This window comes from Panthera tigris, chromosome C1 (genome assembly GCF_018350195.1).
Source record: "Panthera tigris isolate Pti1 chromosome C1, P.tigris_Pti1_mat1.1, whole genome shotgun sequence".
NCBI classification, from domain to species: Eukaryota; Metazoa; Chordata; class Mammalia; order Carnivora; family Felidae; genus Panthera; species Panthera tigris.
The window spans coordinates 215,479,196-215,506,163 of record NC_056667.1 but is presented as its reverse complement, the minus strand read 5'-3'; the positions used below and the strand labels follow the sequence as shown (position 1 = coordinate 215,506,163).

General features: G+C 48.9%; 1 protein-coding gene and 1 long non-coding RNA gene across 5 annotated transcripts in view; one reads left to right on the top strand and one right to left on the bottom strand.

The window, feature by feature from the left end:
* Positions 1-26,968, top strand: part of IQCA1 (IQ motif containing with AAA domain 1) — a 154,826-nt gene that overhangs the window by 104,886 nt on the left and 22,972 nt on the right. For 3 of the 4 annotated variants that reach the window (XM_007082991.3, XM_042995761.1, XM_042995763.1), the window contains exons 14-15: positions 8,728-8,835; positions 12,891-13,090. In XM_007082991.3, the coding sequence (XP_007083053.2) occupies positions 8,728-8,835; positions 12,891-13,090 (308 nt within the window). The remainder of the gene's footprint in view (positions 1-8,727; positions 8,836-12,890; positions 13,091-26,968) is intronic. The other variant, XM_042995762.1, reaches the window with a different exon arrangement.
* Positions 3,417-4,114, bottom strand: LOC122241076. The gene is made up of 2 exons (XR_006221030.1): positions 4,083-4,114; positions 3,417-3,767 (listed from the first exon to the last, which is right to left on the bottom strand). It is a non-coding gene; the product is annotated as an uncharacterized LOC122241076 (long non-coding RNA).

Sequence of the window (26,968 nt, the reverse complement as noted above, 5' to 3'; positions counted from 1 at the left end):
GCACGTCTGGGTCGCATGTGTCGCCCCTCGGGTTTTGAGGTCCCAACAGCTGGAATTAGGTTTCCTTGGTGGTTTTTGCCCAAACCAAAACCTGGCCCAAGGCTCGGAGTAGATTTTTGTCTAATGGAATGGATTTGAATTCATTCCGTGCTGTGAGCTAATAGGTCCAGCTCTCCCCCCTCATGTGGTGGAGGGAGGTTTTTGAACCTACTCGCAAAGTTCCTTGCGGCATTCTGTCTGGAATAAGCTATATTGAGGAAATGAAGACTTGTTCGTATTTTCGTGTTGAAACAAAATGCCCCAGGGGGCAGCACCTGGAACTTGAACGCACAATTCTTACGGGAGGAATTCCTTCCAGAAGGGGCCGCCACACAGGTCACTGGAAGGAAGGAGGAGGGACATTTGCTGACACCATCTTCAACTGAGTTTTCTCTTAATTTTTAAAAAACAACACGATGACCTGAAAACACACTTAAAGCTTAAAACTATTTGAAATGCCAGCACCCTAACGCAGGTATGATTTTCACTTTCTCGCACATGCCATGAACTAGGACATTCTCCCACATAACCACGAAAGGATAATCACACTCAGACAACTTGGCATCACTGAGATGTGATGCCTTCGTAAGTTTTCGTCTTTCTGAATCCAACATCCGGTCAAGGACTGTGGATGCGGTGTTCATATCTTTGCCCCTTTAATTTGGAACACCTTCCAACCTGACGTCTTTCACGCCGCTGACCCTGTCAGAGTCTGGGCTGTTTTACAGACTGTTTTTCAACAGAGGTGGTTTGATGGGTTTCCTCATGACTTGAATCGGGGGAGACTGTTTTTGGTAGGAAGACTTCATAGGTGATATTGTGTCCTCAGAGTTGCACGATGAGGGCCCGTCGTGTCCCATCTCTGGGGGCGTTACATTTCATCACTGGCCAAAGTGCTGTTCCCCAGATTTCTCCACTGCCAAGCTTCATGTTCCCCCTGGTAGTTAATGAACAGCCTGTAGGGGGGAGTCTTTGAGGCTCTGGAGATTCTGTCCCCAACTGGTTTAAAGGTTTTATCAACCACTGATGAGTTTTGCCTACGTCGATAGCTGCAGCTATCGATAGGGTAGCTGTAAAACGGGGATGTTCTATTTCTGTCTTCTGTTCTATGTTTAGAAGGTGCCATTCCTCTAGGAAGAAATTTCCTTCCTACCCCTTTTTGAAATTGTTGTGCTGTCAGTGTAGAAATGTGGATTCTCTCTTTTTTATTGTATTATAATCAATTTCCATCTTATTCATTCTGATGTTATACACTGACCTACGTTTGGCCCGTAGGAACAAGGAGATTGATATTTCCCTCTGATCAAAAAGTGATTAATGTGATCCCTTTGAAATAAAGCCACATGGGGCACCTGGGTGGCTTAGTCGGCTAAGCATCCGACTCTTGATTTTTACTCCAGTCATGATCTCACACTTGGTGGGTTTGAGCCCTGCATTGGGCTCTACACTGACAATGCAGACCCTGCTTGGGATTCTCTCTCTATCTTCCTCCTGCCCCACCCCCCACCCCACTCTCTACCCCTCAGTGCACTCTCTTTCTCAAGATAGAAAGAAAGAAAGAAAGAAAGAAAGAAAGAAAGAAAGAAAGAAAGAGGAGGAAGGAAGGAAGGAAGGAAGGAAGGAAGGAAGGAAAGGAGGAAGGAAGGAAGGAAGGAAGAAAGAAGAAAGAAAGAAGAAAGAAAAAAGAAAGAAAGAAGAAAGGCATAAAGGAGGAAGGAAGGAAGAAAGAAAGGAGAGAAAGAAGGAAGAAAGAGAAAGAAAGAAAGAAAGAAAGAAAGAAAGAAAGAAAGAGAAAGAAAGAAAAAGAAAGAAGAAAGGAAGGAAGAGAGAAAGGAGAAAGAAAGAAAGAAAGAAAGAAAGAAAGAAAGAAAGAAAGAAGAAAGAAAGAAAAAGAAAGACAGAAAGAAGGAAGGAAGACAGAAAGGAGGAAGGAAGGAAGGAAGGAAGGAAGGAAGGAAGGAAGGAAGGAAAGGAGGAAGGAAGGAAGGAAGGAAGGAAGGAAGGAAGAAAGAAGAAAGAAAGAAGAAAGAAAAAAGAAAGAAAGAAGAAAGGCATAAAGGAGGAAGGAAGGAAGAAAGAAAGGAGAGAAGGAAGAAAGAGAAAGAAAGAAAGAAAGAAAGAAAGAAAGAAAGAAAGAAGAAAGAAAGAAGAAAGGAAGGAAGAGAGAAAGGAGAAAGAAAGAAAGAAAGAAAGAAAGAAAGAAAGAAAAAGAAAGACAGAAAGAAGGAAGGAATACAGAAAGGAGGAAGGAAGAAAGGAAGGAAGAAAGGAAGAGAGAAAGAAAGAAAGAAAGAAAGAAAGAAAGAAGAAAGAAAGAAAGAAAAAGAAAGACAGAAAGGAGGAAGGAAGGAAGGAAGGAAGGAAGACAGAAAGGAGGAAGGAAGGAAGGAAGGAAGGAAGGAAGGAAGGAAGGAAGGAAGGAAGAAAGGAAGGAGGAAGGAAGGAAGGACGACAGAAAGGAGGAAGGAAGGAAGGAAGGAAGGAAGGAAGGAAGGAAGGAAGGAAGAAAGAGAAAGAAAGAAAGAAGAAAGAAAAAGAAAGAAAGAAAGGAGGAAGGAAAGAAGGAAGACAGAAAGGAGGAAGGAAGGAAGAAAGGAAGGAGGAAGGAAGGAAGGCAGGAAGGAAGAAAGAAAGGAGGAAGAAAGAAAGGAGGAAGGAAGGAAGGAAGGAAGGAAGGAAGGAAGGAAGAAAAAGACAGAAAGGAGGAAGGAAGGAAGGAAGACAGAAAGGAGGAAGGAAGAAAGGAAGGAAGAAAGGAAGAGAGAAAGGAGAAAGAAAGAAAGAAAGAAAGAAAGAAAGAAAGAAAGAAAGAAAGAAGACAGAAAGGAGGAAGAAAGGAAGGAAGGAAAGAAGGAAGGAAGGAAGGAAGGAAGGAAGGAGAAAGAAAGGAGGAAGAAAGAAAGAAAGAAAGAAAGAAAGAAAGAAAGAGGAAGGAAGGAAGGAAAAGAAAGAAAGAAAGAAAGAAAGAAAGAAAGAGAAAGAAAGGAGGAAGGAAGGAAGGAAGACTGACAGAAAGGAGGAAGGAAGAAAGGAAGGAATGAAGGAAGGAAAAGGAAAGAAAGAAGGAAAGAAAGAAAGAAAGAAAGAAAGAGAAAGGAAGGAAGGAAGGAAGGCAGAAAGGAGGAAAGAAAGAAAGAAAGAAAGAAAGAAAGAAAGAAAGAAAGAAAGAGAAAGAAAGAAAAAGAAAAAGAAAGAAAGAAAGAAAAGAAAGAAAGAAAGAAAGAAAGAAAGAAAGAAAGAAAGAAAGAAAGAAAGAAAGAAAGAAAAAGGCAGGAGGGAGGGAGGGAGAAGGAAGGAAAGGAAGGAAAGAAAAGAAAGAGGGCTTGGGGGGGCATTTGTATTTCCTAATAGTATAAGAATTTTACCAGAATATATACTGAAATGTGTATTGGGTTTCTGTTTATTTTGTGTATTTCTTGTTCGATTACCAAAGGGTCTTCTCCTAGATTCCCTTGATTGTGTTCTGTTAATTCCATTAATACAAAAAAATGATGTTTTTAACATAACCCTGCCTCTTTACTTATTGTTGAGATCTCTGACTTCTTGTCTGCTTTCTCCTGTGACATTGTGTCTTTCTGTTCAGCACTGAATTTCCAGAGTTTAGACAGTGGCACAAGGCAGAGTCTCCAAGAATAAATTAAGGGAAATATTTCTCCTCTTCTTGATGATTTCCTATCCGTCTTTACAATGATCTCTCTGTCAGTTTCCGGGCAACATCTTTATGACACCTAAGGCCAAAGTGAATGCAGTCAGACACTTAAGAGTGACCTCAAATGACGGTGACACAGTCTAACAAAATCAGTCAAATGCCACAAGGGCTTTTTCCATGTTTTCCTTATTTTTTCCCAGTTGCGATCTTTAGCTTGAAAGATGGCAGCGGATGGTCCCAAATCCCCACATAAAAATAGCAGCCAGGGAGCAAAAACAAAAACCCACAGACATTTACATCAAAACTAAGTGACGAGGTCTCCCCTCCAACCCCAAAGTACAAACCACCAGGGACACAGAAGAGACGAATGCCAAAATAAGCCGCGGGCACTCACGGGGACGCGCAGGGGGCCAAGCCGGCAACCACAGCCGGAGCCAGTTTGCCAACCTCAAAACAAGCACACCATGTCACAGAGGGGGCTCTGTGACATTTCAAAAGCTATCCTGAGCCAAACTTCCCTCTAAAAGTATGGAAATGTTTACTCACATAAATGTCAGCAATGGAAACGTCCAAGGTGAAAGCCCATGCAAAGTTTCTAGCAAAAAGAAAGAATAAGGAACAAATGAACATCACAAAAAGACATGCCTGGGCTCGTGAGTGGCTCCATTGGTTGAGCGTCCGACTTCAGCTCAAGTCATGATCTCACAGTTCGTGGGTTCGAGCCCCGCATCGGGCTCTGTATTGACAGCCTAGAGCCTGGAGCCTGCTTTGGATTCTGTGTCTCCCTCTCTCTGTATCTCTCCCCTACTTGCACTCTGTCTCCCTCTGTCCCTCAAAAATGAATAAACGTTAAAAAAATTTTTTTGTTAAAAAATAATTTTTTTTTGTTTAAAGACATGCCCCCGTAAAGCAGGCGTAAATGGAGCCCACTCTTTCAAGCAAGCTAATGTACATTAAGAACTTGGGATGAGCACTGGGTGTTGTATGGAAACCAATTTGACAATAAATTATATTTTTTATAAGAAAAAAAGAAAATTACAGACGAAATGTAAGAATACATAACATGGAATTAGAAAAACTCAGAAACCAGATGACAAAACTCAAGGAATAGTAGAAATAAAGAGAAAAAATCATTTTAGAAAATAAATTATAATGATACAAGAATGAATAAAGTCAACACAGAAGGGGCGCCTGGGTGGCTCAGTCGGTTGAGTGTCCAACTCTTAATATCAGCTCAGGTCATGATCTTGGAGTCGTGGGATCAAGCCCCACCTAGGGAATCTGCTTGGGATCCTCTCTCTCCCTCTCTCTCTGGCCCTCCCCCATAGGCGCACGTGTAGGCATGCCCTTTCTCGCTCTGTCTCTCAAAATAAGTAAATAACATTTTTAAAAAGTCAGCACATGTGGCTTTAAGAGAAAAAAAAATGTGAAAGACAGAAACATCTCCTCCCCCACCCCTCACCTTCTGAAGGATACGTGTCCTTTCTGTAATCTTTCTGTGCCTCAGTTTCCACAATTGTGGGAACATTAACAGCTCCAACCCCATCAAATCACTGTGAGTGTTTAATGAATTGGGTGATGACATTTGGGGCCATGCTTGGCACAGAGTTAGAGTGTCCTGCTGTTGGTGGTGGTGGCATTCTCGCCCCGTCTCTGGCACGCTCGGGGGTTGCCATTCGGAGGGCTGATGACTTCATGGTGTCTTTGTGGCCCTCCCCCCACCAGTGCACGTCACAGAAGCACAGAGCACCGAAAGGGTGGCCACTGCTTAAGGGCCAAATACAGGAAGAAAAAATGCAAATTAATGTTCCCCTAAGTTAAGTTTTCCTGTCCCGTCCTGGTTCGATAACTGCATTTGGGGGAAACATTGACCCAGAGTCAGAGTTAGTGTTTCTCAAACTCTCCTTGGAGTTCAGAGCCTGCCCTACAGATGAGAACGCCCAGCAGGCTCTCCACGTCCCATCTTGGAAGGTATGACTTAAATATTTACATATGAAACGCCGCCCCCCCCAAAGCTTCAGAACAGGTGATAACCCAGCAGGTGCACCGTCTTGGCCAGCCTGTCGCAACACAAAGTCAACCTGCAGCAGTCTGTCTGCTGACCTCGTTCCGGAAGCTGGGTGGCCCGCGCCCAACGTAACGTTCATAAACAAGTCAGCACCGCTGAATTTTAACCGCGTCGTAGCCCGTGTCCCCATCCTTGTCGTTGGGAGATGGTGCCGTGTGCGGCCCTGACAGAGTCGGGGTGGGGGTGGCAGGATGTCCTTGTGCTCGGGGCTTGGGGGGAGCCCCAAACACCGGCCAGCAGCGTCTGTTCCAGGCCTCCACTCCTTGTCCCTGAGGAACACATTTAGGAAGCTAGTACTTGCTATAAATTGCTCTGTTCTTGTTCTTCCTACTCTTTTTTTTTAGTTTATTTACTTATTTTGAAAGGGAGAGAGAGAGCACGTGCTCGAGAACAGGGGAGGGACACAGAGAGAGCAAGGATCCCAAGCAGGCTCCACACTGTCAGCACAGAGCCCAATACGGGGCTCAAACTCAAAAACCATGAGATCACGACCGAGCCCAAACCAAGAGTCGGACACTTAACCGACTGAGCCACCCAGACGCCCCTTTCATACTCTTTTTAATGCTGTGTGGGGTAAAGTGGAAATTTTAGAGGCTGATCCACCCTAAATATTTTCTTGTTTCTCATGATTTTCTTTTACCGCTATTATGCCCATTTTCTCTCCCATTATTTTGCTCCTTCCACACTGGTTTGCTGCGGCTGCTATAACAGCTGTCACAAGCCGAGGGGCTCAACAGCAGACACGTATCCGCTCCAGTCTGGAGGCCACAAGTGCCAGATCAGGATGTCATAGGGGCTGTCTCCTCCCGAGGACGCGAGAAGCTGGCGCTCTGCTGGGGCCTCCACGCGCCCACCCCTCCCCAGCCCCGCGTCGGCCCTGCTCCTGACTGCCAGCCCTCCCGCCTGGCTGCCACACTGCCCTCCCGTCCCCGCGACCATCTTCACGCGCCCTCTCTGAGTGTGCGTCCGCGTGCGCATTTCCCCGGTTTATAAAGGACACCCGCCATATGGGCCTGGGATCCGCCCTACGACCTCCCCTTCGCTCGTTCTCTCTGCATCGGCCCTATTTCCAAACGGGGTCACATTCGGAGATGTTGGAGATCTGGATTTCAACATAGGAATTTTAAGGACACCCTTTCCCTGTGTCTTCTCCGTCCACTGGTGTAGGTTTTTTGCCCTCGTGCATGCCTTGTACCTAACACACCTTTTCATCCACCATTTCCTTCCTCCCTCTCTGGCAGAAGACCTGCTATCTGTGCAGGGAAATCCTGAAGTTTCCAAGTTCTGCCTGAATAGATGGGGAGCGTTTATGGCTTCCACACTGGGCAACAGCAAAACTCAGCGACACACTTTCGAGCTGAGTCTCAACACCTGGCAGGCAGCCGGGGCTAGTGTGTCCTTCTCTCCATCAGAACCAACGCTCACTAATTCAATTCAAAATTCTTTTTAATGTTTATTTATTTGTGAGACAGAGACAGAGCACGAGTGGAGGAGGTGGGGGGGGAACACAGACTCCAAAGCAGGCTCCGGGCTCCGAGCTGTCAGCACAGAGCCCGATGCGGGGCTCGAACTCACGAACCGTGAGATCATGACCTGAGCCGAAGTCGGTCGCTCAACCGACTGAGCCACCCAGGCGCCCCTCACTAATTCAATTTAATATGATGTGTCTGAATGAAGTCTGTGAGGTTCTAGAAAATGTGGTGCATCTGGATATTAATGTGGATTTATTTAAGCAGGAAAATTGGGGTCACTTTCAGATCACCTCTGATGTCATGTTTATAGCAATAAGCACTGGGTTTAATGGTGGCTACAGGATCTCTTCCTGCTCTAGTGAAGGCGAAATTAACCGCTCTTCTATTTATTACCTGCTCATTAAAAAGCATGGGGATCGGACGCCACAGTAGAAGCTTTCATTATCGCTCACTCTCTCCACCAATACCCACTGTCCTTGCCAAGGACTTTTTGTCACATGGAAGCTTTGAAAGCCTGCCCTCCACAACAAAACAGCCATCATTAGCTGGGTTTTAATTCTAATTTTCTTAGCATTCGAAAATGCTTGTCTAAAGCTTCTCTTCCTTCACACACATGAAAGTGCATTATATTTGACACACGCATATCACATGCAGAGCTCTGCAAGATCCTTACTTCTTATCGAAAGCAAATATCAGAGACAAAAACGATCGAGACACTGTGACTCATGCACTGAATATTTTTCCTTCAGACTCTGGTACACATCAAGAGAGAACCGCACAAGCATGTAAAGGTCCCTCCTCATGACAAATGGAGACGGGCAAACTAATTTTCTTGGTGACCTTATCCAAATTAGTTAGAAGATAACACTTCAGATTTACGACGAGTTACAATTAAGACCTTTGATGCCTTCTAATTAAACCTGTAAAGATTTATTTCTATTATTATTCCTTTGGTAATCCTTTGCAAATGATAAAAATGTAAATGAATATTACCCTCCAAAGGAGATGTTTCTATTTGTCCTAAATTAGACTCCTTCCTTTCCAAGGATTGCGTTTCAGTTCAGATGCACACCTGCTCCAGTACAAATTCCACGTTGACCTTAAATAATTTACTTTTAAAGTTTGTGCAAGTGTTAGACACAGTCGCTCCGCCTAGAAACCGAATAAAAAGCCACCACATTCTTGCGCACTTTGTATGTCCCGCATCTTGGACCTCTGTGCCACCTCACGTGTTCAACATGCAAAGGTAATCTTTAGAAATGCGAGGGGGCTGGCGTCAGACTCGAGAGACTCCCCGGTCACTGCAGCCGGGAGGCCTGGCTTTTCTCAAGCCTCCGTCCGAGAAAAGAGGTGTTCTTCATCACGACTCTCCGTAACACCATTGTATTTGCCCCGACATGTTGAGCGTGTATTCTGCGTTAGTTTCACCAGGGCCAAACTGATGCGGCTCAGAGCAGTACAGCCTCCCAGGTCCTTATCCTCTGTCTCTTTCCCCCCAGGAGAGTACAGTTACTTGGGGACCACTCTTCGCCGGGTATCCATAGAGCCCATGCCTTCCCTCCTGGATGTGAGACAGCTCATCGCCCTGTACGGGATCTTGCCTCTAGGTAAAGACTCTGCACGCCCCGTTATGCTTCTCTTAGAAGCAGGGACGCCCTGCTTGGTGACTTGGGTAGCATCTTCCTGGCTGAACTCTTCCTACTGAGGATTTTGACCGAGGGTCTCTCTGTTGCGAGAGTGCACCCCGGAGAGCACACGCCGGCACCGCTTTGGGGTGCCTGCTTGACATTCTGGGCTGAAGGTCCTGTCGGCAGTCATCCGGAGAGATAAAAGCCGAAGCCGGCATCTGCGATTAAAATTAATCAAATTAGACGAAGGGCTAACATCAGGCTTGCCTTCTAGACATAGGCTTCCGTTACGAGGTCCTTAACAAAGCCGGCCTTTGTTGAGTCAGTGAAAAGTGTATTTCATGGATCCGAAGGATCAAGGCTCCGCCGGTTTCCACTGATGGCCGCTGTAACGGCTAACTAAGATTCGATCGTGATTGTTCGGACCGGCGGACCAGAGTCCTGCGGTGTGCCGACAGGTGCAGGCGAGTCAACAGAGAAACCTGCTGCTCTCATTAACTGTTGTTATTTTATGACTTTTTTTATGTGCACGACCTGAGTCATCCGGGGCAGAGGTCGGAGCCCCAGCCAGGCTTTGCTCTGATGATATTTCCGAAATAGAAACCACGTTTCATTTAACTGGCTTTTGAATGGTATGGGAGGGGCGCCTGGGTGGCTCAGTCACTTCGCCTCTTGATTTCGGCTCAGGTCATGACCTCACGGTTCAGGAGATGGAGCCCTGAGTTGGGGTCCAAGCTCAGCTTGGAGCCTGCTTAGGATTCTCTCTCCCTCTCTCTCTCTCTCTCTCTCTCTCTCTCTCTTTCTCCCTCTGCCCCTCCCCCACTCATTTTGTCTCTAAAAATTTTTTTTTTAATACATAAATAAATAAATGGTATGGGGGTGGTTTAGGCACTTATAATATTGTTCCACCTTGACTTAAATGTACTGGGAAGAAATAGCTCGTTCCTCTGTCAGAAGTAGTAAATGGGATTGGGGGAGTCAACATAAATTTCACACATAAAATTTACGTCCTAAATAAGCATGTATACTTGGAGGGTCAGCCTGATGTGGGGCCAACAAGATGAACACGCCATACTTACGAGGCCCCTGCAAATAACATCTCGAGCCCTCCGGCTTCATCGTGCTGTGATCCAAGAACAGGAAAGCAGGGAGCAGCGCGTTGTTTTCACGGGTCTCCTAACAAATGAGGGGAGGTATGTTCGACCCGTGGCTCAAGGATACACGGGGATAGATGTCGCCTGCAAGCTGGCGATGAAGCATCGGAAGAAGGGGGCTCGGGAAGCGTCCCACCGAACCCCCTTTTGTCAACGAGGAGCCTGACGTCCCCATGGGCTGCCGACCTCCCCGGGCCCCAGAACGGGCAGGGGTTTGTCCTCGTGACCCGTGTGTGTGTGTGTGTGTGTGTGTGTGTGTGTGTGCGCAAGGCACACACAGGCCAGACAGGCAAGTACGCTCGCAGATCTGCCTTCGAGAGCTTCATTTAAATGTCATGGATCTGAAATAGTAGCCAGTCACAAGAGGGAGTGTGTTCTTTGGGCCCGTTGTTCAGGTCACCACCGGACCTGGCCAATAGGGCCACTGCAGAGGCCCTGAGGACCCACCGTGAGGCCTCTCTGCACCCAGAGCCTCCGCCAGGGATCCCGGGGCGAGGCGTGAGCTTTCCAAGCCCCTTGGGCAGATAAGGGAGTTCCCAGGACGCATCTGGTCACATTCCACCACTCACCCTCCCAGAAATATTACTGTCCCTCAGAACACAGAGGGAGAAAAGGAAGGGGGCCGGCGCTCCCGGAGCAGAAACGTCATGCTGACGAGTTTTACACACGTCGTTTCGGTCCCCGCTTTTGCAGCTGAGTGAGCCTTTCCAGGATGCTGAGGAACCTTCTCAGGGTCCAGGGGTAGGGAGTGACAGAGCTGCGTTTAGGAAGGGCACGGAACACTGGCCTCCTTGTGATTCTCGCATCCTCTGAGAGTTGGAAAGGGTGAATGCACAGAAGCCTGGACGTCTCTGTCTCTTGGGAATTCTGCGTATTTTTAAAAAACTGCCACTGAAAGGCGATAAGCAGGAAGGGCCGTGAACACCGTGGCAGGCGTGCCCGCCCATCGGGTGGGCTGTCCAGGGACCAGCCCTGGCTGCAGAGGCCTCCCCAAACCACCGCCTTCCCCTCCCTGAGTGACCTTGGTGACCACCCTCTTCCTCTAGCAGGTTGCTTCCCTAGAGTAAGCAGCACATGTTCTCCTGGGTCTCCCCCATCCTTGCGGCTTCCTTCCTGCTGCCCCTCCTCAGAGTCTGCCCTCAGCACCGTTCTGTCCTCCCTCCACCCCTTCCAAGACCTCTCCCTGCTCCCTGGCTTCAGCCAGCAACCTTAGCAAACCTGCAGCCGCCAGCCACCTTCCAGGGACCCCTAGGGCTGGCCACAGTCTCCCTCCCCAGCCCCTTGCTGTCCCCTGCCCCATTGCTATTAAGAACTACCTGCCCGAGTCCCACTCCAGGCCTGCAGTTACGGGGCCCCCCCTCGCCTGGCTTCGCCTCACATGTCCCCGTCTCTACATGGTCCAGCTCGGCCCCTTCCAAGGCCACCCTCTCCCAGAAGTCAGGCCTGAGCCCCCCATCCCCCAAGGTGGGATTAAGTTCTTCTCTGAACCCTCCGTGGCTCACACGGATCTCAGCACTATTTGCCTCCCATCCTGGTTACATCCAGTGAGGTTTAGCTCCCGTCCTGGCCATAACCCTCTGCAGCGATCCCTGACTCTTCCACATGGGAACCCCACCAGCCCCCAGCCAGCAGCCCCCAATACCAGGTGCTGAACGGACCACCCCGGGAATGGTGTCCCTCTCCTAGCATGACAAACAGCATCTCCTTTATCATATTATGTTACCGTACCCCTCACTGACCACCAATAACACGTGCTTATGTGAGTGCATTTTATTTATTTATTTTTTTGGAAGAGGGAGAGCATGAGCTGGGGAGGGGCAGAGAGAAAGGGGACAGAGGACGTGAAGGGGGCTCTATGCTGACAGCAGTGAGCTCGACGTGGGGCTCACACTTAGGAACCGTGAGATCATGACCTGAGCCGAAGTCAGACGGTCACCCGACTGAGCCCCCCAGGGGCCCCTGTAATTGCATTTTGAACAGAACTTGCTCAAAACTGGTTTCCAAGTTTATGTTAGGTAACCATAAAACAATGTTTCTGGTTACTCGGTAAATTCCCTGTATCTTTTCAATGACACGAGGGGCAAAAAAAAAAAAAAAAAAAAAAAAAAAAAAGGCACAATAATAATTGCAATATGGGTCTATTTACGGCTGATCGAAAAGTGCCCAGAGGTTGACCGAAGCAAAGTCACGTGATAGGAGATGGTTTGATCACATTCATTCCGTTCGTGGTCTAATCACTTAGTGCCAGCGTGCTCTCTACGCGTGTTCAGAACCACAGCAGGTGGTCAAACCGAGTCCCGCTCTGGCCCGGGGGAGACGGACAGTGTGGGGGCCCCTGATGCCTGCATGGAACTCGGGTCACTGCAACAAGTGTCGGGCTGCCCCTGCTACAGGCTAGAACCTCGGACAGAACGAGGAAGCTTCCCCCTTTCCCTTCTGAGGATCACTCATGAACATTCTCAGCCCTCCTTAGCGGCTGTGTGTCCACATTCTTTTTCCCAAGCGTTCAAAGAATGCAGCGCCACTGCTGACAAGCAGAGAAATCCACACCCGCCCCCCCTAAAAAAATGCCAGAGGTGAGTTATTGCAGGAATGTCCTTTAAAATGATGAGCTGGGGCCGGGGCGAGGGGGAGGTATTCTAGGGTGAGGGGCAGCAGGGAAGCCACGTACCGAGACCCTCTGGCCCCTCCTCGAGCCCTGACGTACAAATCGAAGGTGTCACAGCCCAACTAAGACAGAAGGTGGGCCTCCGGGTAGAAATGCTCTGGACACGCACTTCCCTGTTGCAGAAACCGGGGGTCACGCAGTGGAGGGGCGGCCTCGAGGGGCTAAGAACCGCCGAAGCGGGATTTCAGAGCCCGTGCCTCTGACTTTTTTAGGTTCCGCAACAGTGCACGAGAACGCTCCTTTGGTGAAATCCCTGCTGCTGGCAGGGCCATCTGGGGTAGGGAAGAAGATGCTGGTCCATGCCATCTGCACCGAAACGGGAGCCAACCTCTTCGACTTGTCCGCAGCCAACATCGCCGGGAAATACCCTGGCAAAGATGGCCTCCAAATGATGCTGCATATGGTCTCCAAGGTATTTACCGCAGTTCTTGGCTCCTAATTAATACTCCTCCCTTGTGCAAACCACGGTGTCAAATCCTGCAGCTCGTTTCCGTAAGCCGGCGAGCGCGGACCCTCGCAGATGACTTCCTCAGGCTGACACGCACATCTCTCTTCAACTCCCCCGTCGCGCCCTCCTATAAATTAGTTCGTCGTTGCCTCTGGCCGAGCCTCAGACAGGTAGAAACAGCTGCTCTCTCTGCATAAACACCCTCGGTGTCGTCCAGACCGGCCTCCTCCTGCCGCAGGAGTCCTTCCTGAAATGCCTGCGTGCGTCGTTGAAATTGAAAGCCACAACTTCTATTTCCGGCCCACCTCCCTTCGATAATGGCATCAGTCATTCGCGTTTCGGGGGGATATTCTTCCACACGTGGCGTGAACTGCCAAGGCCCGGTTCCTTGGGCACGTCCGCTTCTCACACAGGTAACAAGGAGGAACCTGCAGGAGCGTTTACCCCCCACACACATTTACCCACCACCCCCCCCCGCCACACACACACACACACACACACACACTGTTATCGGTGGGGGGGGGGGGCCAGCAAATGCTCCATGATATCTGGCTGGAGGATAGGGTTTCCTAAAAGATGCATATACCACCCAGCTCTGTGATCTTAGATAAGTTCCCCACCTCCCCCAGTCTCTGTCTTACATCACCAAAATGAACCAGTCAAACCAAATGGTACTGAAGTGTTCTGTCAGCCCTAAAAGCGATGAGTCTCGGATATAATTTAGATATGAGTGATGGTGGTAATAGATGTTGCTAGGTAGGTAGGTAGGTGATAGATGGATGGATAGATAGATAGATAGATAGAGAGATAGAAAACATGCATATATACAGACAAGGATTAGCAAGTTTTCAAACATTTTGGTACCGAATATTTCTATTGAGTTTTAAAACTTCACACAGGGTTTTGTTTTTATTTCGTGGACTACCTCGAGGTCGTCTTTATGCTGCTCGATTCACTCGTAGTTGTGAGCATCCCAGATAAGCCAGGTTTAACTATGGGAAGGTGTCCATGCAGCACGGCGACCCCATACCTGGGGTGAGGTACGAGCTGTGCCTCAGCCCTCGGGGGCTCAGAGGCACGGTTACCCATAAAGTTGCCCAAGGGGATGGTGCCTTTTCCGCATCACGCTGGCAGCCATAGGGAGGACGTGATCGTGGTGGGATTTTGTTCTCTCGGCCTCGTGGTCCCCAGCGGTAGGTCGGGTCAGAACATTTCCCATTCTCCCTTTCTCCCCCGCTTGTCCTGCAGAAATTCACAGAGAGAATTGTCCAGAGCTGGGAGACGGGAGAGGAAGAAGGTGGGTGGGGAGGAAAGACCACTAAGGGATTTAACAGGGCACCTCGTTCGGACCAGCTGTCTCGCCTCTTTGTGTCGTACGTTGGACCTTCACAGTGGCCCCGCGAGGAGGTCATCCCCTCCCCGTTTACCGATAAAGAAACTGGGGCCCTGAGAGGGGCAGCAACTTGCCCAAGGCCACCGAGTCACGTGGCTTGGCCGGGGTCACCTGGGTCCTTCTCTTCTTGGCCCTCCTGCACCATTATTATCAAGGTCAAAATTGTATACGGTGAAATGCACAGACCTTAATACATTTTAAGTGCAAGCTTTGGAAACTGTGCACAACTTTACAGCCGCCATTTTCTGGTGACCGTCTGGTCCTTGTATAACTTCTTTTTTGAAATATCTGTCCAAGGCATTTGCCTACTTTTCACTACACGGTTGGTCTTGCGATTTGCAAGAGTTCTTTATACGTTCTGGACACAAGTTCTTTGCCAGACATACGTATTGCAAATATTGTCTCTTGTTCTGTGATCTGCGTGCTCATTTTAAAATCTTTTTGTTGTTCACATGTCCCATCAGTTACTGACCTAGGGTGTTACAACCTCCCACCGTGGTCATGGAACTCTGTATTTCTCCCTTCCGTTCTGTCGGCTTGTGCTGCATGGACGTTGAAGTGCTGTTAGATGTGCCCACATTTAGGATTGGTGTGACCAGCTGTTTAGTTATCTTATCATTATGAAATGCCTCTTTTTGTCCCGGAAGTGCTCCTTGTCCTGAAGGCTCCCTGGCCTGTTACTAATAGAGTCACATCAGCTTTCTTGAAAATGTCTTTATAGTTAAAGCACATTTCTTGTGCAGAGCCCATGGTTGAGTCTTGCTTTCTTATTCAATCTGACAACATATGCCATTTCATTGGAGCCTCTCCTCCGTTTACATTAAATGCGTCATTCAGACAGTTGTGTTAGGTCCGCCATTTTGCTCTTTGCTCCCCATCGCCCCGTTTCTTCTTTTATTCTTCTGTTTGTCCTTTCCTGCCTTCCTTTGGGTTAACTCAATACTTTTTGTTACTTTATTTAGATTCCTGTATTGTCTTTTTAACGATTCCTCTGTCTTAATCTATGGATTACAATAGTATTTTCAACTTAGCACCGTGGACACAGAGCTCATATTGTACTATTTTACCTAAAATGTGAGAAAAATAGAATCCATTTATTATCCTTTGTCCTTTATGTTCTTCTCATGGATTTTACATCTCATGGATTTTACATTTTTCTCATGGATTTTACATTTCTGTGGTGTTATAAACACCACAAAAAAGTGGTATTATTTTTGTATTAAATAGTCATTTGTCTTTTAAAGAAACTAGGTGGGGGGAATTAAGTACTTTACACCCATCCAGTATGTCCCTCTCGCCAATCCAAGCTCCCACCTGCTGTCATTTCCCCTTCAGCTGAAGGACTTCATTAGCATGTTTTTCAGTGCAGGTCTGCTGGCAACAAATATTTTTTAGCTTTCATTTGATTGATTTTTTAAAATGTGTATTTATTTTTGAGAGAGAGAGAGCAGGGGGAGGTCAGAGAGACAGAGAGAGGGAGAGAGAGAATCCCAAGCAGGCTCTGAACTATCAGCACAGAGCCTGACACGGGGCTCAAATCCACGAACCGTGAGATCATGACCCAAGCCAAAATCAAGAGGCAGGCGCTTAACCAACTGAGCAACCCAGGCGCCCCTCCTTTGATTGATTTTTAAATGTCTGTTCAGCACCTCCATTTTTGAAGGTGCATTTTGCTGGATACAGAACTCTGGATTATATTTTTGCTTTCAGCACTTTAAAGATGTTATTCTGTCATCTTCTTACATCCATATTTCTCATTAACAGTTATCAGAAATTCAAATTGTTGATCTCCTGGGTGTGATGTGTCATATTCTCTGAATGCTTTTAAATATTTCTCTTTACTCTGGTTTTCCTCAGTTTCACCCTAATGGGTCTGGGTGTTTTTCGGTTTTTATTTGTACTTAAACTGTTGTGTGGCTCACTGTGATCACCGAATCCACAGATATATGTTTTAAACCAAATTTCAGAAATTTGGGTTACAATTTCCTCAAATATTTTTCCTGCCTCATTCTCCCTCCTCTCCTTTGGATGCTCCAAGTACATATATATTATGTTCTACAAGTCACCCAGGTCTTGTTCTCTCTAGTTTCCACATTGGATAATTACAATTAGTCAGTAATCAAGTTTACCTACGTTTCCTTCCACTGGTGCCAATCTGCTCTTAAGTCTATCGTGTGGGTATATTTTTTTGTATTTGATATTTTGTTTTTCAGTTATAGAATCTAATGTTTATTTATTTTTGAGACAGAGAGAGAGAGACAGAGCACAAGCAGGGGAGGGGCAGAGAGAGGGGGAGGACACAGAATCCGAAGCAGGCTCCAGGCTCCGAGCTGTCAGCACAGAGCCCGACGCGGGGCTCGAACTCAAACCGTGAGGTCATGACCGGAGCCGAAGTCAGACGCTTATCCAACTGAGCCACCCAGGTGCCCCTTCAGTTGTAGAGTTTAAATTTGCTTATTTTTACAGCCTTTTATTTCTCTCTTGCAATTCTCCATCTGTTCATTCAAGATGACAATCCTTTCCTTTAAGTCTTCGAGCTTAACGGTTGGCTTACATTTCTTATCTACCAATTCCAATACGAAGGCACCTTGGAGTTTCTTTCTATCTGACTTTTTTCCCTGACCATGTGTCACATATTCCTGTTCCTTCATATCATTAGTAATTTTTCTTTGCATGTTAGACATTGTGGATGGTATGCTGTTGATGCGCTGGCTCTGTTCCAACCGGCAGTTAAATTACTGGCTGATCAGCTTGAGCTTGCAGAGGTTTTGTTTTCCATTTTGTGATTGTGGGTCTATTTTGATTTTTGCCCTTAGCCTAAGGTGAACCTCTGAGTCCTAGAACATCATCTTCACTTGAACGAACCTTAGATGGAAAGCCTGAGGTGTTTAACAAGCGCCTTCATTGTGGCAAAGGCTAAGGTATATGCTTAGTAATTTTCCAGCTGTTGCTCTCCACTGAGCCCGGAATCTTCCAGCATGCAGGCACCTTTCTGAGGTTAGCTAAGGCTCTGAACATGGGTTGGAACTTAAAGCCCAGCAGCCTGGCTTGTGGCCTCCTGTACTTACCCACGAAGCTCTACACACCAAGTGCTTCCGTGGAAAAGTAAAAGAAACCTACGCTCTTGCCCAGCCCCCCAAAAACACCTAAATACATCCATCCTCAACACCTAACTGCGTTGACATTGTAAGTAACAGGCAGAAGCACATAAATATTAAACTATCGCCATTTCACCAGCATCTTGTTTCGTATTAATTCGTGCAGTCCTCACAACAACCTTGTGAGGTAGACACTATCATCATCCCCGTTTCGCTGATGCGAAAACTGAGGCGCAAGCATTTAAGTAATTTTCCTGGCTTGCCGTGCTGCGACGTGAGCCTCCAGATATGATGACTGCATCATCTGCCTCTGACGGAGGTAGGGCTGACGTAAGCCTCTTCTCCCTCCTGCCGCATGGCTCCCCTGCTCCTGGCATGACCCTAGGACAGAGCCAATGACAGGATCATGATGTTCTCTCGCTCAAGACATTATTTCTTCTGCTACTGAGAGGTTGTCTTGATAGCGGGTAAGCTGTCTTCGCATTTATTAAAACCATCGCGTACTGACATTGTGTAGGCCACAAAAGGCCGAACGTCAAACTATCAGAATGTGGAAAACAGTGTATTTAGCCACCTAGGGCACTCTGTGCCTGACACACACCTCGTTAAGCCTCACCTTTACTGTGTGTATCACTGATCCCTGAGAGACACGAAGGTCTCGGGAGTAGGAGTCACTCAATGAAAACTCCTGTGTGGTGAGGCCACCGTGTCCTGGCATGACTGACAGAGGGGCTATCTGCATTGCAAAGAGGTATGTGGCTTTAATTAGCCAAAGAGGCGGGAAATCATACCTGTGCCAGAAGATCTAGGCCAGGAAGCCATAATGCATGCCTGTGGTCCGCGAGCCGTAGAATGGGCTGTGGCTTGCACACAGCAGAATCTGGCTCTTCTGCATTTGCTGCAGAAGGTGAAATAACAGAAGCCCTGTTACTTATCATGCCTCCTTCTAAAGAATTCCCATCCCTGAATTAACCTCTAGAAAGCCAAGCATGCAACTCTCAGGAAGCCACTCATAACTGCACTTCTGGCTGTTGTTGGGTTCCTCCTACCACACTCTACATGCGTGAAAACTCTGCAGAAATGCGTCTCTGGTTTGTTGCACGGGCACAGATTCCAATCCGTGCTGTTAGCATTATTTTTGGAGGGTTCCTTTGTTTTACACAGTTTTTCTAGGGGCGTCTGGGCGGCTCAGTCAGTTAAGCGTCCAACTTCAGCTCGGGTCATGGTCTCGCGGTTCGTGAGTTCGAGCCCCGCGTCAGGCCCTGTGCTGACAGCTCAGAGCCTGGAGCCTGCTTTGGATTCTGTCTCCCTCTCTCTGCCCCTCCCCTGCTTATGCTCTGTCTCTCTCAAATGTAAAATATACAGTCTTTCTCATGGATTAACAGCTTGGATAAGCGAATTCCTTGAAGAACTGAGTTGGTTGTATGAGTAAGCAACTTAGCTAAAATTCCCTCTTATGCTAAAGTTATATGCAGGAAAGAATACACATCTATTTATCAGGGAAATATTAGAAATGTATCTAACAATTAAGAAATGTGATAAGTGGGGGCGTCTGGGTGGCTCAGTCAGTTAAGCATCTGACTCATGGTTTGGGCTCAGGTCATGACCCCAGGGTCGCGGGATCAAGCCCTGTGTCGGGCTCCACACCGAGTATGGGATCCGCTTAAAATTCTCCCTCCCTCTCCCTCCGTCCCTCTCCCCTGCTTGCACTCTCTCTTTCTCTCTCGAGAAGAAAGAAGGACAGAAATGTGATAAACGATTACTATTTCATACGTATTTCGCGGACGAAAGAAGTCACCACGGCAAGGCACCGGCCTCCTCGGGTCTTTATAATCAGGGGACGGAGGAACAGCAAAGACTCCACGGGACTGGAGCCTGCCACGTGCTAAGGAGTGTAACACACACTTGCATTTTTAACTGCACCAATCCCTGATGAGACAGGAACTAAAGTCTCCATTCTACAGACAAAAAAAACACAAAACAAAAAACAACGAAGCTCAGAGTGCTTCATTTGACCCAAAATACAAAAGAACAAAGAGGCTGGCATCTGGATTTAAGCCCACGTCCGACTCCAGCTCTGTCACGCGGCTCCCGACTGGCCTCTGGGGGAGGGAAGCCTCCGTCGTGCCCGGCCTGTGGCAGCCATGCCCGCCCAGTGACCCAAGGGCAGGGACATTCCCGGGGCAGAGTGTCAGCTGGGGACGTTGCAGCGTGAGAAGGTGAAGAACCGGAAACTATTGCGTGCTGTTGGCACCCCGGCAGGATTCCACGTCTTCCGGATCCCCCTTCTCCTGAGCCTCCGGACCTCCCACGAGAAGGCCGAACAGAGGCCAGCAGAGCTTGGAAGGTCCAGGCAGAGGACTGCTTGTCTTGTGCTCTGGGTCTGGGGAGAGATGGCTTCTCTTCCCCGTGGTCTTTGAGCCCTCCCTGTCCTCCAGTGAGGGCCCGACTCAGAGCGAGGCCGCCTCCCACACTCCGCATCCGGTCCAGGCCACGTGGCCCACACCGGCCTGCGTGTCTGGACAAAAAGAAGCCGTGATGCTGTTCGTGCCTTGGCACCACTCGCCAGGAGCTCCTCGTTGGGCTCACAGCCAACAGCCTGTGGCCGCCTGCCAAGGGATCTCGCCCAGATGTGCTGGTACAAACAGCTGGTCCAGGAGTCAGGCCACGGAGACCCCAGCCAGTTATGTTTCTGTAGCTCATGGAAGCTCAGATTCCTCCTGGTGAATAACGCAAACAAAGACACAGTTGCTATTCGTGGATGATTTTTTTTTTCCCAACACACGGATATATAATAAATGTAATAAATGTGGGAGTGTCACCGTCGTCAGGTGAAATTCAATACGGATAAAGCAAACATGACACCTGACCCCAAAACGCAGAGTTGCTCACGGGAGAGAAGGGGAGGAGGGGGAGAGGGCAGGGGAGGAGAGTGGGAGAGAGAATCAGAATCTAGGAGCTCCGGTGGAGCACCAGGTATGAAAATGAAGGAAGGGAGGGGCTGGAGACCTTGATCCTGAATGGGTCACCTTACACTTGTTGTGGAGACAGTTTAGGCTGAGAAGGGAGTCCACATGCGCATCACAACTTTTTTTTTTTTTTCAGCGTGAACTTTGTATTTCAGAGCAGTTTTAAGTTCACAGCAAGGTTGAGCAGAGGCCCCAGAGCGTCCCCACATCCCCATGGAAGAGGGGCCCCAGACCGCGGATGCCCCAAGCGTCGTCTGTCAGTAAGGGACGTGCAGGCATTCTGTGGGCTGTAAATCACCGTAAATCTAGGGTCCGTCTGCTCTTGACCAGGGTCCACCCACAGGCGTGAAAGAATCGTTAGCCAATTTGGAAACACGTAAAGCAAGGAAGGCCTTGAATGTGGCTAAAACGTGCCACATGTTAGTGGAGACTGTAGATGGCCTTGCACGTAGGCATTAACCCTTGTGCTGCCCAAGGCTGGCTCGGTCAGTGCAGCCTGGCGTGAAGCCGTTAGCCCTGGCGTGGCTGGGAGTGAGCTGAGGAGGAGAAGGGGATCCAGACAGAATTCCAGAGGGCTTGAAAGCCTGACGCCTGTCACCATGCAGACACCTTCCCTTTGACTACAGCCTGATAATCGGCCGAGCATCAACATGTTGGTGTTGCCAGCACTGACCTGACTCCCCCAACGGCACCCACCTGTCACAGTCTATCAACCGTGCCTGTATCCCAGCTCCTCCTGGTCCTCTCTTCTGCCTCAGTTTCCCTTCCTTTTCATACAGGGCCAGCCCAGCCGGTCTCCTGACTCTTTAGTACAACTCGGCTCGTCCTTTGAGTATCAATTTACGGTTTAGCCCAGCTCATACCCAGTGAGGACTTGAAGTAGTTTCCGCCATCTTGTAAAAGACTATAATTCAAGGAAATCAAAAATTTAAACACTATTTTTAAATAGTGGGATGCAGAACGAAACACCTTCACGTTTTAAGTGTTTAAACAGAAGCCAAGTGACCACAGTCTCAGAACGTGAGCCTCCCCTCTCCCTGAGTAACTCACAACTCTCCACTCCTCCCCAGCATGACAGCTCCCTGGTGGTTGCCTGCCTGTGCCCAGCAACTCTCATTCAGACACAGAAACTATACACTCTCCACCATGTCTCTCCTGCCTCCCCCCACTGAGCTTGGAATATCACAGATGCTTGGCAAATAGGTATGGGGTGGGTAGTTTGATGGATGGATGGAGGGAAGGATGCATGGATGGATGGGTGAATGGGTGGATGGATGGATGGAAGAAAGGAAGGGTGGGTGGGTGAGTAGATGGATGGATGGTACATGGGTGGATAGATGGATAGATAGATAAAAGAAAGGACGGAAGGGTAAATAGTTGGATGATGGGTGGATGGATGGAGGGTGGGTGGGTGGGTGGGTAGACAGGTGGGAGAATAGGTGGTAGGAAGGAAGGCAGGGGGTGGGTAGGTGACTGAATAGACGGATGATGGGTGCATACATGGATGGTGACTAAATGGACGGCTAGATGAATGCATGGTAGGCTGTAGATGGATGGTGGTAGGTAAATGGATGGATCGATAGAAAAAAGGAAGAAAGGGTGAGTGGGTGGATGGATGGATGGACACGGGGTGTTTTCAGTTTGGTAAACTGAGACTCAACCACTGAAAAAAGTAACCTCGTTTTTCATCAGTTTCTCTAAGGCAAGCAAAATAGGACACTTTCGGAGAGAACTTCCAAAGCTTCCAGGAGTCATTTGGGCAAATCATATCAGTAATTAAAGTGTGCCAAACACAAACAAGTTTTCACCGTGGAGTCATTATATCCTGACCCAAGAGAATCTAATTTTGATGGAGAATGTTGATAGCGTTTCTTTTGGGATTAAAAAAGATCAAAGCCATAAAAAGCACATGGAAGAAGTCTTTAATTGTTTGATAGAGCTTCCCAGAATTTGAAAAAGCACATGGTGGAAATTCGTTTTGATTCCAGATTTGACATGTAACTGAAAACCTGTAGTTATATTTGATGGGACTGAAGAGCCCTCTACTGGCAGCTGAAGTCAACTGGCCCGTGCAACTTCTGGAAAGTTCAATTATGAATTAATTACATCTAATTGCCCATGACCTCAAACTCTCTGTGAGTAATTTAAATGAAGGCTTATCATTGCTAAATGAAAATTAAAAGAGCAAAGGATACCATTTTTCATTAACAAATTGGCAAAGAGTTTTTTATTGTTAATACTCATTAAGGAGGGGGTGTGGAAAAACAGATTCGCTTATCCACAGCTGAAGAGAGTGTAAGCAGAGAACCTCTGGGAGGGCAGGTTGCCAACGTGGGCGAAAACAAGAATAACATAAGCCCTGAGGTCCAGCAGCTGTGGGTCTGGCCCCGTTCTAAGGGAATGACCTCGCCATGGGCCCCCAAAGCTCATCGAAGCACTGTTTGATTTTGTTAGAAGGCAGAAACCTTCCAAACGTTCAAAATCAGAAGGTTAGATCAATAAATTATGGGACATCATGTTAAAATGATGTTGGAGAAATAAATGTCATATGGGGTAAACCAGAATGCAAAACAGTGTATGAGGAACGATCTCATTTTGGCAAATATGGGTGTCGAAGACGGTCTACAAAGGTGGGAAATACATGACAATTCGCTCGTACAGAGGAGGCAAAGAGTGTTGTTTATGTGTCTGAATACGTATCCTGAAAACTTTGCTGATGAATACTGCTTTGGCAGTAACAATAAGGAAGGGCCAAATTTCCACGAATTTCCATGTTTTCAAAGCTTGGCCTGTCCACCCTTTGTATCTGCGAACATCCCTCGTGTCACAGATGCCCAGCCTGGGCCAGCAACCGTCCTTACCTCCTGCTCCCTGGGGAAGGAGGACAGCCCTTCTCCCTCCGAGGTCGTCCTCTGCTGGCCGCCCTCCCATCCCACGCCACCTCCGGGCTCCGGGCTCCCCATCCTTCTAAAAGAATGCTCCCTGCCTCAGCCTCTGACCCTTTCACCCCTCAGCCCCCGTCACCTGGCTTCTCTCCCCTCCACGCCCCACCAAGGCCACCAGTGACCTCCAGATTACCAGCCCTGGCCGCTGTTGCCCACTCCCTTCCTGCACCACTGACCTCCCTGGGCAGTGGCGACAGCCCCCTCTTCTGTGCCCTTTGCTGTCCCCAACGCAGCACTCCTGCCCCGTCAGGCTCTTCACCCACAGCCGTCACCGGGCCTCACCCACTCTCCCCCTCCACTGGTGAGCTCCCACCCTCCACTCCCACATGCCCACCAGCCAACTTCCCAATTCCCTGGGAACAGCCCCCCAGCACGCCATGCTTCACACACCCACCAGAGGGATGTTTCCATACTGCAACTAGGATCCAAGTTCTTGATTAAAGTCCCTTACAGACTCTCCACAGCTTCCAGGATAAAAGCAAACTCCGCAGCCCGGCCACAGCCTTTGTGACGCCTTTGTGGCCCCGAGCAGCCCCACGAGGGCACACGTAGCCCTGTGCCCTGGCTCCCGTCCCTGCATGGCCGACGCATCCCCATCTTCAGGCTCTGTGATCTTCTAGAGACCACTGGAAGCTCTGTGTGCTTTAACACTTTGTCTGCAGTCTCCATTCCTGGTCACCTGCTTGACCCACTTCTCGCTCTTTCTGTCATTGGTGGCCCTCGCCCACACCCCATTTTCCTAGGGCCACCCTCACAAGCTGCCCTCCCTTCCCCTGGGCAGGTCCTTGAGGGCAGGGACCCCAGCACTGAGCACAGCGCCTGGGACACCCTCGGGAAGCACTAACGAATGAAGAAATGTGAGAACAGCTCTCAGTCTACATAAAGCCAGTCTTTCTGGCCCACGAGAGCCTTTCGACTATTTGAAAACAGCTAGCTTACCCCCTTGAGTCTTCTTTTCTCCCGAGACAAGTCTCATCCCTTCGATCCTCCCTGGTGGGAGACACTGTCCGCGTGGGGGTCCCGGATTCCATGCCTCTCTCATCTGTCCGGAACTGAGCCTGGCCACCAGATGTCCTCTGGCCAGCTCCCCACTGAGGAGGACAAGGCAGTGACGGCTTTAGAGTTCTCCCTGCTGGAATAAAAAGGGGTAGAGGAGGAAACAGGTCAAGGGTAGTGAGATGCTTTGGAACGGGCATCTTGTCTCCCATGGAGACAGGGCAGACATTAACGCCTGGTTAATAAAGGCAGACCCAGGTCTGACTCCGGGCAGACTGACTCCAACATTTCTCCAGTGCTGGGGGGGCATATTACCCCTTCTCTGCCTCAGTGACCTCACATGTAAAGGGGAGATGCTGGGACGAGCAGGGCACAGTACGCACTCAGCGAGCGAAGGAGAAGTGGTGCCATGAGATCAAGGCGCCTTGCAAGTGATCATTCCTTGTATTGTTATTGTCAGAGAAATCGCTGGGGAAACATTTTCTGCTTCATTTGATAAGAACCGAACCCTCAGAAACCACGTCACCACCAAGGTCCCCCACACAGCCCCGTGTGCCCCGCAGCAGGTGAACGGTCCCGGCAAAGCCATTCCTTCACAGGTGCGGGTGACAAACACAGGAAGCTTGGAATTTCCCCACCAGCCCCGAACGCACACAAGTTCGGGAACAGTTGTTAGACTTTCTTATTGAATGGAATGGTACGACCAGAGACCGTTGGTCTCAAATTATCCCAAGCTAACAAGACTCCTGCCTTTCAAGACGGCTGGAGCAGCTTACTTCGTTAGAAGCAGAAGCCTCCGGAAGGGCTTGTGCTCACATCTGCGATTGCCATTGAGAAGCGTGGATCGGCGGAGTGGAGACACGCAAAGACTGGAAAGGCTGTCGCTTGCCAAGTGGACACAGGAGGGGAGAGGCCGGCTCCTTCGGCAAGCTCACCATTAGCCAGAGACGGGAGACAACGGCTTCTGTGCGGTGTTCTTCCAACAGCTTTCTGTTCTAAAGCTACGATTTTTAAGGAGTGAAAAAGAATAAGATTTTGCCTTTGTCATTATAAAGTGTGTCTTTTCTAAGAAGCTGGAAACCCAGGATCTCATTTTCTTATTTTCTTTAGGGGCTGGAAGCAGCGAAGCTTTGGACTTAAAATAGCTTTCAGCAGAACAATGCTTCCTTGGAGCCCGCCCTCGGTCTGCAGCGAGGGAGGGGGCAGGCCACGTTGTAAAGTCGGGGGACCTACGGCAAGGAACCCAGAGAACCGACAACTGGCGACGGGGCCCGAGAGCCTGGCAGACTTTGCCACCAGCAGCCCGGTCTTACATCCTGCTTCTGCCATTTTCGAGCTGTGTGACCTTGGACAGCTCACTTAGCGCCTTTCAGCCTTGGTTTCCCCGTCTGCAAACCTGGATGAGCATCGCGGCACCTGCTTCGCAGGGCTGTGGCGTGAACCACGTATTAAGCGAGGACGTGCTGGGTTAGTGTTGGCCCTGACCGTGAGTGTCCTGCCGTGTGCGACGCGTGTGGCCCTGGCCGGGCACACGGCTGCTCACTAACTGCTGGCACTCGCTGCGGTTATCACACCCCGCCGCCCCGCCTAGGAATTGGGGCTACAATTTGCAGTTCTTAACCTCTGTGGCTCTGGGTCTAAAAACTAATGCGTACCGAACAGTGGTTGGCAAGACGTGCTTCCCCGCTGAAGGTGCTGGCAAGTGGGGACCGTGAATGCACACAGCCCAGGTGTCACGCTGGCACCAGGATCAAGTTCCATCGGCTTTTGTCTTAGAGCGTGCATAATCTGCCTCACTAGGTACGTAACACTGGGGAAACGGCCGCAGCGAGCCTAGTGACTTTTCCATCATTTGTTAGATGCCTGTCTTGGTTAAAAATCATGCCCGCTGCCTCAATGAGGTTTGAAGAAATATAAAAATAGGAGTAGATAACACTACATTCGCTGCGGCCGGAGGCCGGCTTTCATCTGTCGCAATTTTGCACAAAGCACAGGTTGTTGCAAAAAAACCCGAACTTTGCTGTCATGGGGGCGCTTTGAAGAGATCCTTAGGTGTGTGGCTGTGATTCGCGGTCCCAGCGCTGTCGCGAAGCCCCGCCCACCGTGGAGGGGCTCAGAGCCACTTCCCAGACAGAACCCGGGCCACAAAGGCACAGCCACACCAAGAACAAAAGGCATTCCGGGGGCCCTTGTGCTGAAACAGCTTTTCTCACGAGGAGCAGGTCTGAATAAACCTGGGAGCTGCAAGCAGGCTGTAATTACAGCTTGAGACCCAAACACCCCTTGATTTTGTTGCAGCAGAAAACTGTCATTTTATTTCAAGCCAGACTGATTCACGGCTCCGGGTCCTAGAGCCAAATGCACAGACCTCAAGGGTGTCCTGCCCGTAAGGTGGGAGAGGAGGCCGCGGTGGGGGCCCCCGCCCTGTCGTGCAGGAGGGC